At 34.6% G+C, this 16121-nt stretch overlaps 1 protein-coding gene across 3 annotated transcripts in view; it reads right to left on the bottom strand.

The window, feature by feature from the left end:
* The window catches only part of LOC123538560 (kinesin-like protein KIF9), a 36273-nt gene that overhangs the window by 17616 nt on the left and 2536 nt on the right, over positions 1-16121 (bottom strand). For all 3 annotated transcript variants that reach the window (XM_053529920.1, XM_053529921.1, XM_053529922.1), the window contains exons 2-11: positions 14491-14693; positions 13548-13713; positions 11166-11319; positions 9841-10027; positions 6231-6314; positions 5578-5670; positions 4391-4603; positions 3633-3710; positions 3213-3281; positions 1157-1261 (exon numbers count right to left, since the gene is read on the bottom strand). In XM_053529920.1, coding sequence (XP_053385895.1) covers positions 1157-1261; positions 3213-3281; positions 3633-3710; positions 4391-4603; positions 5578-5670; positions 6231-6314; positions 9841-10027; positions 11166-11319; positions 13548-13713; positions 14491-14658 — 1317 coding nt within the window. In that variant the 5' untranslated portion in view covers positions 14659-14693. The remainder of the gene's footprint in view (positions 1-1156; positions 1262-3212; positions 3282-3632; positions 3711-4390; positions 4604-5577; positions 5671-6230; positions 6315-9840; positions 10028-11165; positions 11320-13547; positions 13714-14490; positions 14694-16121) is intronic.

The raw sequence follows: 16121 nt of genomic DNA, 5'->3' as shown, positions 1-16121 counted from the left end.
TATCCCGCCACACAAACTTTACCCCAGCGCCTTAAAAAATTTCTGGGGAAGGGCCTGATATATATGTCAACACCATTTAATGTTATACTGCGTAAAATGCAGACCCACAAAAAACATCCTGGCACAGAGCCTTTCACAATGAAATTCCATATTTAACACACTCTTTATCATCCTGACTGAATTCAAACTATGGAGAACAACTTGAGTGCAGTGGCCTGGATAGGAAAGATTACACAGTGGAGGGGATATAAAAGGACCTCTGCTTGATGGCTCGAACCTGTATTCAATCGATGTGGGCCCTGATAATTTTTCTTAAAGTTTCTATATTTGGGTCACTTTAAACCCTGGATAATATGAGCACTACAATGGACATCCTTTTGCAGATGCTTTACTGTATATCTTGTTTACCTAAAGGATTTGCATAAATACAGAACTGTTGATCACTTGAATAATTTTTATATTTTCTTTATTTATATTTTGTGAAAACCATTTCAGTAATAAAGAGAATTATCTTCTTCAGAAATAGTAAATTTTTACAAAGGATGAGCACTGTTTTTTTCAACAGCATTTCAGTTATTTAACGATGTCCAGTTAACCTTATCACTGTTCCACAATTCTACAGAAGTAAAGGGCAACTTTAGTAAGAGGTGACGGTCATATGGCCTCAGTTAAATCACCTTAAGTCTGGTTAATTAAACCAGATAATCTGTTTAATTTTTTAAAGGTAGTTTTCTAAATTTCTACTTTTTCCTTTTTATATAATAAATGCTCTGAGAAAACAGCGGGTATAATTATACAAAATTTGAACACTCACTGAGCCTTCGAAGTGAACAAAACAGTGTCTGAATACAGGCTAACGACCTGTCAATACAGAGCCCTGTGGTCTGCCTGCTGTGAACAGGGATATAAACTAGCTATTCTTATTTAGGGGCCCAGACTGTCTAAAAATAAATGTTTAACATTAGGTATATGGGCATTTTCTCAAACAATTTAGGGGCCCAGCCCAAAATCTAGGGGCCATGGGCTACTGGGCCCCTACTAATTTATATCACTAGTGAAATTGGCTAATGCAGTATAATCCCCAGTGCACGTCTGCACTGCAGAGTACTTACTGACTTCAAAAATTTGTTACTACAAAATATAACAATGAATTTACATCAATTTCATCTAGATTTCCTTCCACAAATCGTCTAACTTGCTGTCTTATCTCGTATTTCTGTTGTTCTGACAGAGGATCATATGTTATCTGACTTCTGTTTGTCTATAATAAAATAAATAATATATATCAATTAATTTTCACATAAATTTATCTTTTTAAAAAATCTAAACATTTATGACTATATAAGAACTCCAAATGGAGTTGTGTCCATTGTATTTTTTTGCACCCTAAATTTGACTTTTCAGGAGAAAAAATACTGGAGAGTGCCAGATTGTTTGTTGCCATGGTTACAGATAATTTTCAGTTATTCTTACTTTGGTTTCCATATTTTAAAATATTTTGATAATATTACTGATTATAAAAGAACTCAGACTGGAGTTGTGCCCCTTGTACTTATAATTTTGCACACTAAATCTGAATTTACATGTAAATAAAACCGGACAATAAAAAGATTGATTATTGCCATGGTAACAGATAACCTTCAGTTATTCTTACCTTTGTTTCCATGTAGTATTTCCCACAAACATCCCTTTCAAAAAGCCTATCCATTTTTAATCATATCTCTTTGACAGATTTATAGTAACAAGCATAGATATTATCAATAATTATGATTTCAGAACAGTTACAATATGAAAACTGCTACCATTTGTTGTAACAGTAAACTCATATTCAATTATTAACCAGAGAATTTGATATCTTCTTGGCAAATTTATATTTCATAATCACTAAATAATATAAAGTTTGGTAATTCCACTCAAATATGTAACAAAACAAAACAAGCCTAACAATGAATCAGTCACACATTAAAAGCATCTGTCAAATGTATCATTTAAATAACACCAGTTTTAACAACAATCTGGTGACTGTATTGATTTTTAATTAACAGCCTTAAAATCTAACATCATTTTCCTACAAAGTCCATATTTCATTCACAAGATTAGAAATCGTAACAATTACTATTTATTCTACAAGGAAAATTGCAACAGAAATTAAAGCTCACACAATAAGCAGACAATATAGTAAGCAACCCCAGGTACAACAATAGCAGAGAGAAAATCAATGTTCATTTTATACATAATTGATAGACAACTGATTATATGTCATTAATTCTACAGTCAAGAGGAATCATGTCAATAAAACAATAGTACCATTGATTTCTAAGTGTGATGCTTAAATCAAAAATCTATACTGTATCAATATTGTACTTAGAGCATTTCTAAGTCATACCTATAAATGTGGCATAAAATCACCCCTCACTGTCTTTGTGGTTCACAAGTTCACAAATTGTTAAAAATATGAACTTATTTGCTTTTCATTTGACTGTGTGTGAAGGAGGAATTTTACAACTTTAACACTGATAACTCACTGATTTCAATTGTTTGTTTAAAGGATTATAAATCAAAGTCTTTAACACAAGCTAATTTCAGATAATATACTTCAAATGTTGTGATATTTAGATATAATTTAAGATTTTTGTTGAAAATGGTCATCTACTAGTCTGAGAGATACAGCAGACTTTGGCAGCAGCTGCGTGTTTTTAACCTTTACCATGCTAAATTCCTAAAATGGACCGGTCTATCTTTCAATTTGGGCAGTACCATTTATAATTCGAAGGGGTGCTCACTGAAAATTTACTGACTGAATAGAGAACAGTGCAGACCATGATGGTCTGCACTGGTCGCTAAGGCAAAATCACTTGCCGCCAGCAGGTTAAAGGTTAAAAAAATATACAGTTGACTTATTGTTCTTTACAGTCAAACACCACCCCTAACTCAATGGTCTATAGCTCAAACATTTGGGATGAATTCCTCAAGCATGTTGTGTGGTTTCTGGCCATTTTCCTTCCATTTTGTATGCTAAGATTGCTCTAAACCCTGGAAACTTAAAGTATTTTGGTCTTTCTCTAGCCAACTAATTTAAATTAAAAGCGATTTGTGTATGTCAATTATTTTCAATTATGTTGCGTATTCAATGTCAACACATAAACACTAAAACCATTTAATATTATTACGCAACATGGAGAGAGTACAATACTTTGAATGACCAAACTTACCAATGTATCATGCATTGCTAATTCATTCTTCAGGTGATTTATTTCTTTCTGTAATTTCTTTACTAAAACCTAGAAAATATAACAGGTCATTTTATACTGATGGATGAAATTATTCAAATACTAAAACTAATAGTCTAAGAATGCATTTTCCTTATTTGTATTTTCTTAGCACTGAATCAAAATATTTTCTACTTCTTTAAAATTTTGTATCTTTCATTACACATAAAATTAAACAACATAAATAGCGTAATGTCACATAAATCATATATTACTTTTAAAAGCACCAGTTTATATTCATACCATAAAAACTATATTGAAATTGTTTATCTCCATCTGCAGCATCTACAAAACATAATTTATCATCTGAATATTGTATTATTTTGGAAACATAAAAATGTGCATTTATACAGTACAACTTACAGCTGGGTCATACACTTCATTAACTGTAGGTTCACTCGCTACACACATCATCCTTGTGGCAAATCTCAAGGTGGATACCTGAAAAAACACAACACCACTGCTCAGAAAGCGTACTTCTTTGACCACAGTTTAATTCCTGAATTTACAGTAACTGAAAGAGCAAGATAAGCTAACATATGATTAAAAGAATATTACATCTGTGTCTTCCCACACTGAATTCATTAAACTTGTTGAACAATATTACTTCATAAATTCAATATGACACACATAAAATCCTATACATTCTATTTATAGATGATGGGCATTCATTAGCATTCAAAACGCAATATAGCATTATTTTTTTTATTTTGTTTGGTTTAATATCACACCGACACAATTATAGATCATATGGCGACTTTCCAGCTTTGATGGCTGAGGAAGACTCGAGGTGCCCCTCCGTGCATTATTTCATCAAGAGCGGGTATCTGGGTAGAACCACCGACCTTCCGTAAGCCAGCTGGATGGCTTCCTCGCATGACGAATTCAAAGCCCCGAGTGAGGCTCGAACCCACATCGATGAGGGGCAAGTGATTTGAAGTCGGCGACCTTAACCGCTTGGCCACGGAGGCCCCACTATAGAATTAAATTTGACTCAATCGCTTTAGTTTATAACTTTACTTGGTGAAACTGTTTACAAATAAAATTTATATATGAAATTATTTTCACACTGTCTATGTATTCAATGGAAACAAAACTGGTTTTCAAACAAGTTTACTCACTGTTTCCTCAACTTGACTGGACTCTCCCCATATATTTGCTACCAGTAAAGTATTGCTCCTGCCCCCAATAGAATCTTTTAGGCAGTGTGTAAGTTTTGACTGTCGGAATGGAATGTGCTCACGTCTACGATCAGCTAGTGCTACAATAACTTGTTCAAGGAATGTTAGAGATTTGTTGATATACATGGCCTCTTGCTGTGTCTTACCCTCAGACTGAAATACATACAACAATGAATGTAACATTTAAACATGTGTCTTACCCTCAGACTGAAATACATAAAACAATTAATGTATCATTTAAACATGTTCCTTACCCTTGGACTGAAATATATTAGAAAATGCATGTATCATTTAAATGTGCGTCTTACTCTCAGACTGAAATACATTTAAAACAAAGCATGTATTATTTAAACATGCCTCTTACAATCAGACTGACATACAATACATGTACTATTTTAACTGATGAATTGTTATCTTGTAAGTTAAGTTACTGCACATTTTTAAAGGAAATAGAACATTTTATTTTCCTTCATATTCTTTATTAACTTCTGTATGTTGAAGTTATCTTAGTAAAAGAAAATTTAAGTGAAACACCTACAACTGAGGTTGGAAGGAAATGAGCAAAATGCACTAGTTCTCTAATGTTTCCAGCAATCTAAACATAGTAGAATATATATAAGAAATACGTCCCGAGCCCATACAAATTCCTCAAGCAAAACTAGGTTTCCAAGCATATCAATGACCAAGCGAGCAGTGTTTCACTGTATTTGATTCAAACACATGGTGAGCTTATTTTCGTCTGTTTTCCTGTTTTGGGTTTAACACCATTTTTCGACAGTATTTCAGCTATGTAACGCCGGGCAGTTAACCTAACCAGTGTTCCTGGATGCTGTACCAGTACAAACCTGTTCTCCGCAAGTAACTGCCAACTTCCCTACATGAATCAGAGGTGGAGGACGAATGATTTCAGACACAAATGTCTTTTATCAAATCGTCATGGAGAACATACACCTCGCCCCAGGATCGAACTCCCAACCCAGCAATCCATAGATATGCGCTCTCCCTATTGAGCTAAAAGGTTATGCTTATTTTTATAACATACAGAGATATCAATTAGTAAACATACTAACAATATACTTTTTTTAAAACAGATGTATGAATAACTAACAAAATGAAGCCACTTTTACCTTAGTTTTTCCAAGTCTCTCACTTCCAGCCAAATCAACAAAGTTGAGTTTAGACACTGTATACCTGGCATTTGACTGAACTCTAGATCTTGTCTGAAATTATACAAATTGCTGTTGTAAATAATCACTGACAATAAATAACAGCACTTATTTTCAATTTCAGGACAAAATTACTGTTCATCATAATCACTATTTTATATTTATCACTGACCATTACTATTTCTGAATTCCAAATTGACACATTTGCTTTCAGATGAATTTCCAGTCTATAATAAACTTTTTGAAATTATCCTTTACTTTTTTTGGTTGGGTTTAGAGTTATAAGAACATGATTTTGGTCTTTTAAAAGTTTTTTTCTTCATATAGCAAGTCTATTTTGGAGTCAATAAGACAAGCGACTGCTTATCCCTTACCATGCTGGACACGATTGATTCTGCCATTGCCACAAGTGCAGTTCAAGATCAGCCTACACATCCGTGCAGTCTGATCATGATCTGCACTGTTCGCCATTCAGTCAGTATCTTTTTGGTATGCACTATTTTTAACAGTTAATGGCACAGTCAAAATTGAAAGATGGACAAGTTCATTATGGAAATTTAGCAGGGCAAGGGTTAATACAGGTGACCACTAAGGTAGGGTTCAGCTGTACTTACCTCAATGTATATAGTGAAGATACAATGTGACCGAGATGATCTGGCATTCAGTGTATGTGAGGCTATAGCTCGGTTTGTTTCTCCCTGAAATTCAAAGAAACGTCACTTTTTTACAAAGTTACTGGTAACAAAGCATGAAAAAAGGATACATTGACAGAAATAATAAATGTGAGAGCCAGTAATAAGAACAAATGAATACGATAATTCTTAACGTACAAATTCTTACACTCCTTAATTTCAATTCAAGAACAGCCACAGGAAATGACATAAAATCAGGTAAGGTATTATTTGCAATTCTAACACAACTTGATTTGTTTTCCTATTAAACAAAGAAGGCTGAAAACTGTGTTATTATTCAACAATTCATTTTTCTGATGTCACAATTATTACGCCATGGCGTTAGACGGCATAGCGGCGCGCTGGAAAAGATAATCATACTTTTCGTTTAGATGCGTATTGTAATATCACTCAGGCTGTGCCCTCGTGATATAATTCCTTCGCATCTACACTCCAAACAATGATTTTATTCAACGACAAATCACTGTTTGGGATATATTATTTCTTAAGTAGTGTACTGATCGATCTGGATGTCAACAAATCACAAGTAAATGTTCCTTGACAAGATAGACTGACTGTCAACAAAACTTGACACTGTTAAAGAAATCTGACACCCTAATAGAACCTTCAAAATAAACTAGCGGAAGTGCCACTCATAATAAAAATAGGCATGATTTTTGATACCAGGCAAGACAAAAACTGTGAAAAATTGGTCAGTCCTTAGCATTTATATGCAAACTTACCAAAATATTTAACTTATTTCTTTGCACAAAATTGAAATGTTACCATTTTGCTCCAATTCTGATATTAACTGATAAAGCATATTTTCATTATGACAAACCAATGATCATACTACTTCTATATGTATTAACTGACATGAAAATGTTGACTTATTCCTAACACCACTGTTTGCATTGTGTTTCTTGGGTCAAAAGAACATACCATGACCTTTTTTCTTGTATTTCTGGCCTCCACTTTTTATCAGGAAGACAATCAAATCAAGAGCTGTCATAGAAAACAGCCTGTCTGACTTACTTTGATGCTTGAATCAGGACACATCTGAAGAAGCTGGAGCTATCACTGGAGTGTTTAATGACTTCAATTTGGAGAACAATATTGGAAACTATTTTCAGTCTGAGTCAAATGTATTATACAGTTACTGACTTATGTTGAGGTCAATACGTGTTTTTACAGACCTGTAAAAATTAAACTGACCGAGGACGCAGTCCGAGGTCAGAATCATTTCTACTGGTCCATAAAACACAATATTGACCGAAACATAAGTCTATAATTGTTACATTATATGCCCTTCTCAAATACATTCATTTGACTGGCCCATATTTTATAAGAAAAAGTGATATCACAAGGGTCAGTATCACTTTTGCAGGTCAATATCGCTTTTTGCGGACCCGCATGTGCACTCATTTCATGGAAAATTTCTGCAACAGCTATGCACAATGTGTTATATCAAGTGGCTGATAATATGGAACAACTAGGTTAAGTTGAAATCGAATCTATTCCAAAACAACAGATAATCTGATGAAAAAGCATCAAAACTTAAATTCTGTATTATGGACCATGTGTCCGAGGATGAGGACAATGATTTTGGAGAACTGTTTTAAGTTTAAATCAAATTCATTAATTATTAACAAAGATATTGTAAAGGTGCACCAAAATTACCCTGAAATTCTAAAGTAAAAAGGTGAACATAATTCATGAAATACTGGTTCACGAGTCATGGCCCTCAATTCATATGATGTGGGTGATAATGTGGAACAACTATATCAAATTTGAATCAACTCAGTTTCAAACAACAAGCGTCAGAGAGAAAGTGCATCAAAACTTTAACTTGAAATTAAAGCAAAAAGGGTAAAAAATTCATGAAATATTGGCAGAAAAGTTATGGCCCTTAAGTCATATGACATGGGTTTGATGGAGACTAACTAACTCAAGTTTGAAGCAAATCCATCAAGTAAAACAGAGATAAAGTGAAAGTGAATAAAAACGTTTACCCAGGTGTGGACAAAAACACCAATGCTTGGTCGGTAAGATAGCTCTCCATATACTTTGTAGCTTCAATTTAAAAATGTTTACTAAAGCAACAAGAGGGCCATGATGGCCCTATATCGCTCATCTGTTATCATTGCACTTGAAGACAAGAAGGTCCTCAGAAAAAATATCTAAGTCCAAAGGACAGGAACAACAAAGGGAAGAAATTTAGCCAAAAAGAAAAAAAAATTCTTACAAGGTATAGGTATATCAAACTACACCTAAAAATTGGAGGTACCATCCATGTTGTACCACAGAAGAGTGGTCTTGGTTTTTCCTCAAGGCCAATAATAAAAAAGTTACTAAAAATAAGCTATTTATAGTAACGTAAAAGGGAAGTAATTAAAAAAAAAATATTGTAAGTGAACAAAAGAAGGATCTGCCAAATAAATCTGTTGACATAAATGAAATTTCAGATCAGTATCTTCATTAGTTACGGAGATATACCCATTCTAATTTGAAATAAAGGGAGGTAATTTGACGTGAAATCAGTCCATAGTTATCTACCCTGATTGTCTCAGTCCAACTAATAACAATAATGAAATTTCAAATAAGTCCTGTAAGTACTTACTGATATAAATCCATTTTGATTACAATCAGGGGAGGTAATAAGATATAAAATAACTCTGGAACCTACAACTGGATCTGATTTGTCAGGAAATCCAAGATTTATTGTTGTTGAAGATATTTTGGAAGTTTGTATCAAATAAAACCATAAATGAAGTCTCTGTATGGCTGCAAAAGCCAAAATAGCCAATTTTGGACATTTCAGGGGCCATAACTCTGGAACCCATGAAGGAATCTGGCCAGCTCAAGAAAGGAAGCAAGATCTTGTGGTGATACAAGTTTTGTGCAAGTTTGGTTAAAATCAAATCATAAATGAAGCTGCTATTGTGCAGACAAGGTCAAAATAGCTAATTTTGGCCCTTTCAGGGGCCATAACTCTAGAACCCATTATGGGATCTGGCCGGTTCAAGAAAGGAAACGAGATCTTATGGTGACACAAGTTTTGTGCAAGTTTGATTAAATTCAAATCATAAGTGAAGCTGATATTGTGCAGACAAGGTCAAAATAGCTAATTCTAGCCCTTTCAGGGGCCATCACTCTGGAATCCATAATGGAATCTTGCCAGTTCAAGAAAGGAACCAAGATCTTATGATGATACAAGTTGTATGCAAGTTTGGTTAAAATAATATCATAAATGAAGCTGCTATTGTGCAGACAAGGTCAAAATAGCTAATTCTGGCCCTTTTAGGGGCCATAACTCTGGAACCCATAACGGGATCTGGCCAGTTCAAGAAAGGAACCGTGATCTTATGGTGATACAAGTTGTGTGCAAGTTTGGTTAAAATAAAATCATAAATGAAACCACTATCGTGCAGACAAGAAATTGTTGACGCACGGACGCACGGACTGACGACGGACAACTGACGACGGACGAAGGGTGATCACAAAAGCTCACCTTGTCACTATGTGACAGGTGAGCTAAAAACTAAACAAATACCTCAAATAATAAATTCAATGCCTCCTCCTCATTCTGTACAAGATGACATGACAATCCTTTCACGTAAATTCCATCTTCATTCTCGCAGATTGTCATTGGTTGGTTCTCATTTATCTGGTTCCACGACTCTGGCAGTGTGGACAGCAGGTCAAACATTGTCTCATTATAGATTTCTATGTATGAAATTCTGAAAAAGAAGGCAGTTCTTTTGTCTGATTTTTATAATGAAAAACGCCTAAATAAAATTAAAACGATAAAACAGATTGAAACAAGATGGCCCTAGATTGCTCACCTGAGTCATTTCATGCTCAGGTGAGCTAAAAATATAACCTAATCACCACCCATGGTTGCAAATCTGAAGTTGGATATGTCCCAGAATGCAGTTTGCTGCTGGTCAAAATTGTGTCTCAAAGAACCACTTAGATACTGGAGGTTCGAGACTGGTCTCCAAACTCAGAGAACTTTAACCTTGGACTGTGTGTACATCTGATACACTAATATATACATTTTGTAGGCCACCTGGTCTACTAAAAGTACTTTGTGATAATAGAACATACTGGCAAAGAACTGAATCCAGCATACACTTCCATTATAATATCTGCCTGACGTGGGGGTTTGACAATTGCCAGTTAGAATCGTAAGAACAAGAGATATATAAATATTGAGAAATGAGCTCAGCTCAATTTTGGCATAGTTTGTAGAGACTACAAAGTAAAGTGCTGACAAAAATGACACTGATGAAATAAAATACCAGTGCCTTCTGTTTACTTGTCTCCAGAATCTACTTTCAGCAGACTGATTTATGAGCAACTTTTTATACAAGTCATCCCAGTAACATTTCATTTTTTCCACACTTTAAATAAAACTTATCATTTTCTTTCCCTTCAATATATACTAATTCTTTCCTCAGACGAAGAATGGACAGATTTAAAGAGGTTTAAATTTGTAGACAGATATTAAATGGAATAAGTAATGAGCTTTCTCAATCATGCATAAAATCCTTATTTACCATACAGGTTCAGGTTTCTATAAATCTACATAAATAAACAATGTGAAAGAGTCGATTTACATAAAATCTATTCAATATACAATAATAGTTTTAATATTTCTATATATTCTTAGATGTAGTAGTTGCCATCATTTGTATTCATTTTGTACAACAGGAATTGAATTTATTTTAAACTGGTTATGAAATAAATTTTGCCATGAAATGCATCAAAATATGTAAAAAATGTACACTGAAAAATAACAAAACATTTTTACCTACTTTATATATATATTTCAGAGCCTAACACAATCCTGAGCTAACCCTAAATTATTCATACCTGCATGTGATAGCAAACTCTGGTCTTTCTTCAATTTCTCTGAACAATTGTGAGATAGATCTGGGTATCATCCCTCTGTGAGCATAGTTCTCTGTGGCCCCTGTCATAGTGAACGTCTTACCAGCCCCGGTCTGTCCATAACACATCATTGTTCCTGAAATATTCGTTCCAATTAACCAGGTTTTCAACGGTAGATGTCGGGCGGGCGGCGGCGGCGTCAAACTGGTGTTTCCGGTCAATAACTTTTGTTTCGGTAAAGATATTTGAATAAAACTTGGTATGTATGTAGCTTATATCAAGACAAAGGCTGGGATTGATTTTGGGGTTTCTGGGGTCAAGGTCAAGGTCACTGTTACTTAAAATAGAAAAAGGGTTTCCGGTCAATAACTTTTGTTTCGGTAAAGATATTTGAATAAAACTTGGTATGTATGTAGCTTATATCAAGACAAAGGCTGGGATTGATTTTGGGGTTTCTGGGGTCAAGGTCAAGGTCACTGTTACTTAAAATAGAAAAGGGTTTCCGGTCAATAACTTAACTTAGGAATGAGCTATCGTGATGAAACTTGGTGTATAGAAAACTTATATAAAGTTGTAGCTTGGGATTGATTTTGGGGTTTCTGGGATCAAGGTCAAGGTCATTGTTACTAAAAATAGGGTTAGGGTTAGGTTAGGGTTAGGGTTAGCATATCTTCTACATGCATGGAGGGATTTTGATGAAAGTTGGCACAATTGTTCACCATCATGAGACGGAGTGTCATGCACAAGAACCAGGTCCCTAGGTCTAAGGTCAAGGTCACACTTAGAGGTCAAAGGATACAAGAATGAAAACTTTGTCCGGAGCATATCTTCTTCATGCATAGAGGGATTTTGATGTAACTTGGCACAATTATACACCATCATGAGACAAAGTGTCTTGCGCAGTTCCCTTCTTTAGAATTACTTCCCTTTGTTGTTACTATAAATAGCTTATATTGTAACTTTTTCATTACTAGACGTAGGGAAAAATCGAGACCACTTTTCTGTAGTACAACATGCATATTACATCCAATTTTGAGGTGTATTTTGACCAGTCTCTACCAGGTAAGGATTTCTGTGTGGACTTACAATTTTTTTTTTTTGTATTTTTTTTTTTTTTTTTTTTTTTTTTTTAAGATAACTTCCCTTAGTTGTTACTATAAATAACTTATATTGTAACTTTTTTATAATTGACCGTAGGGAAAAACCAAGACCACTTTTCTGTGGTACAACATAGTTGTTACTTTCTAATTTTAGGTGTATTTTAAGGTATCTCTACCTGGTAAGGAGTTTTTTTGTGGACTTAGAAAAACAAAATAATTACAATGATTACTAAACCACAAAATTAAAATTACATCTGCAAATACAGGTGCTAGAGTAAAGAAATTTGCTGTGACGGGCGTTTATTGTGACATTCTGGCACTCTTGTTTATTCTTATGAAAAGTGTTGAAAACCTGGTTTCGTGGCATTGCCGCGTTTCTTGTCTTTATATATAGTATGGCTAATTAAAAAAAATGAGCCGCGCCATATGAAAACAAACACAGTGGCTTTACGACCAGCATGGATCCAGACCAACCTGCGCATCCGCACAGTCTGGTCAGGATCCATGCTGTTTGCTTTCAAAGCCTATTGCAATTAGAGAAACTGTTAGCGAACAGCATGGATCCTGACCAGACTGCTTGGATGCGCAGGCTGGTCTGGATCCATGCTGGTCGCAAACACACTATGTTGGTTTTCTCATGGCATGGCTCAGGTGATTAAGCTAACAGTCAATTAACCATTAAGGTAATATTTCAACATAATGAACATTTTACTAGAAGACTTATTATACGTACGAAAACGAATCTATAATTTAAAGATTATGAACACTAAAATGTCTTTCCATTCAGTTAAATCAAAACATCACAACATTATTTACCATCAAAGACTCTAATATTTTGGATCAAATTTTAATCGACTATTTCTTCAGTAAACCATATCACCCCCTTACATGTATACATATGTAATACGTGGACAAAGCACAAGTTATTAATGACTACTGCCAAGGGAAATCCAGTATTACACAATACATCACCTTGCAGCTACAGAAAAGCACAGTTTTATTAATGACGAATGTACAAATAATATCATAGCTGCCATCCTGATAGTTAAAGGAATTTTTCAATCTACATTCATTCAAAACAATTTAACATTCAAACTTTATTCATCAATAAATCTTTTAAAGTTTAAATTTTCAATGCTTTGCCCAGCATTATTGATCAACAAACATGACGAAAAGGAAATATTAATCACTGAAAATCTTTCTGATGAATAAATATTAAATGAATGAAACAATTTATTAGCTCATAGTAAAATATATCAATTACCATTGTAGCCATCGAGGGCTGATGTGACAATATTTGATGATACGGTGTCAAACACCTGATCCTGTGTTGCATTGTGAAAGATACCATCCAGTCTGAATGACCAGTCCTGAATCTGGTTGTTGACCACTCCTTTTCTTCCATCCTTCATTACGTGTACATTAACACTCTGTGAACAAATATTTAGAGCTCATATGATTAGTTTTCAAAATGCTAATAACATTATACGTTATACACTTACTTTTAAAACAGCTTGTTGGTCAATAATTGAAACTATCGCCCAAGCTCTGATGGACCAAGAGCTAGTAGTTCTGACTGCTGACTGGTAAGCCATTCAATGAGTGTTTTATTATATTGCATCAGAAATTAGTTCAGATGTTTGCCCAGTAAGCATACATGTGTTAAATACAGACTAGTGATATAGCATAAACTATAGACTGGCTTTTTTATCAGGAGTCGAGTCAAAACAAGTTATATTTGAATTTCAAAATCAAAAATAAGCAAGAAAACCATCAAAGTGTGTTAATTCATCACTTTTCATGAAAATAAGTAAACCTATCTGCCTCCTAATATGTCAAATAAATTTCCTATGTGAATTAATTCTCTTATTTGTCAACTTTATTCCTGAAAATATTTAGCCGAGTTTACCTGTTCCAATTAGAAATTATCTGAGTAAATTCAAGAAAATATTTCAACTTGTTAATGCTGGTGATGTGGAAAGACTCACTGACTAACAATCTGTGATTGAAATTATTTTCAACTGATCCTTATAATGATATGTAAATTTTTAAAACCTGGCAACAAGAAATGATCCCAATTATTCATCATAAATGATTTATTACACAACATCCTAAATGATATTTCAGATTTGCAGTAACTGTACTTGTCATTCACGGCCAGTTACATCATGCAGTATGAAAATAAAGTAAAATATATCAGAACATACCCTGCCATCTGGCATGAGCTCTAAGTTGTCCTGAGCGAAGTGTGATGTGGGTCTAATCCTTGCCCATACTTGCACCCTCTTGCCTTTGTTTCCTACAGTCTGCCGGCTAACCTGACTACCTGTACTCAGGTTCGAGCTCACACGGCTGTACTTAGATGGACTGTACATCTCTACGTCCTCCCTTCTGGGCAGGGTAGACAATTCTGTATGAAGACAAACTGGCATTAAAGTTCAAATTTTATCAATTAATTAAATCATTCATTGTGTTCTGCATGGTCTGGTACCATATATTTCTTTAAAGGTATATTTACTGTTAGATTCTGTTATGCTGTTGAAATACATGTATTTTAGGTGTACATTTACACAGCCATTCAACTTGTGATTTTTTCTTACCACAGGGCCATTTTGCTGTTGTTTGTCATTTCACTACTCAGCACTTTTCTCTTTTATAACTAAAGAGCAGATTAAAATTGAAAATTTCTATCTGATCATGCAGTTTGTCCCCAAAACTGGCTTGAGAATGACATCAGGTTTCCAAAATCATACACCTTGGTCCCTCCCTTCTTCAGGAAAACCCTCTATCCACTGCTATTCAGTATTGGCACCCAAACTGCTTCCCATTGAAAAACAGGCATCTTCATTTGACAAACAAAATTAGACAATATGTACATGTTCATCGCTTTAAATAAATCCTGTGGTACCAGCTTCAAACTGATTTGAAAAATAGCATTTGTTTATTTGGGTTTTAAGGCGGACCACACCCGGAATAGGTTACATGGCGCCAAACAGGACTACAAATTTTGGTTTCACATCTCATCTATAAATTTTACATTGAAATAAAAACATGAGGTATGGAATCAAAATTTGCATACCTGCTGGAATCACAGAGTTACAGCAAAACCAGGTGTAACTGCTGGAATCACAGAGTTACTAATCAATGCTAATGTACAGCAAAACCAAGTGTACCTGCTGGAATCACAGAGTTACAAATGTACAGCAAAACCAAGTGTTAAGACCCTATTAGTCGCCTTTTACGATCATGCAAGGGTAAGTCAGTGGTTCCAATTCTTTTCATACACAGATCGTCCCAGAACCACATGGGGCTTGAAAATTAGCAAACTCATCAAAAATGTATCATGTGAAGCATTTTTTGCATTTTGACAAATGTGAAGTTCAATTCAATATCTGCATTAGTTTTGGAGATGGTAACTTGCATGTAAAACTTTAACCAGGATTTTTTAAGTCCAAAAGGGAACATAATTTTCTCAAAATACATGTCAGAGATATGGAACTTGACCCAGTGAGGTTGGTTATTGACCTAGAAAAAGTAAGCTTCAAAGCTAATTATGCCTTTAAATGATAGCTGTATGTACTTGCATGCAAAACTTTAACCAAGGTGTGACGCCAATGCCTGGGTGAGTAGAATAATCTTCGAATAGTCAAGCTAAAAATACCAGCATTTCCATGGTAAGTAATGAAAGGACTGCTAGCATCTATGGAAAATAGTGAGACGACACCGAGATGGCGAAAGAGGCTGGAAGGCTTCAAAATCTAGACCATCAATATTCATAAAATAAACTCGAATTCTTTTTATAGCAAATGATATCAACATGACATAAGCTCTGTGAAAA

Source organism: Mercenaria mercenaria, chromosome 18 (genome assembly GCF_021730395.1).
Source record: "Mercenaria mercenaria strain notata chromosome 18, MADL_Memer_1, whole genome shotgun sequence".
NCBI lineage: Eukaryota > Metazoa > Mollusca > Bivalvia > Venerida > Veneridae > Mercenaria > Mercenaria mercenaria.
Note: the sequence above shows the minus strand (reverse complement) of the source record. Positions and strands in the feature narration are given on the sequence as shown.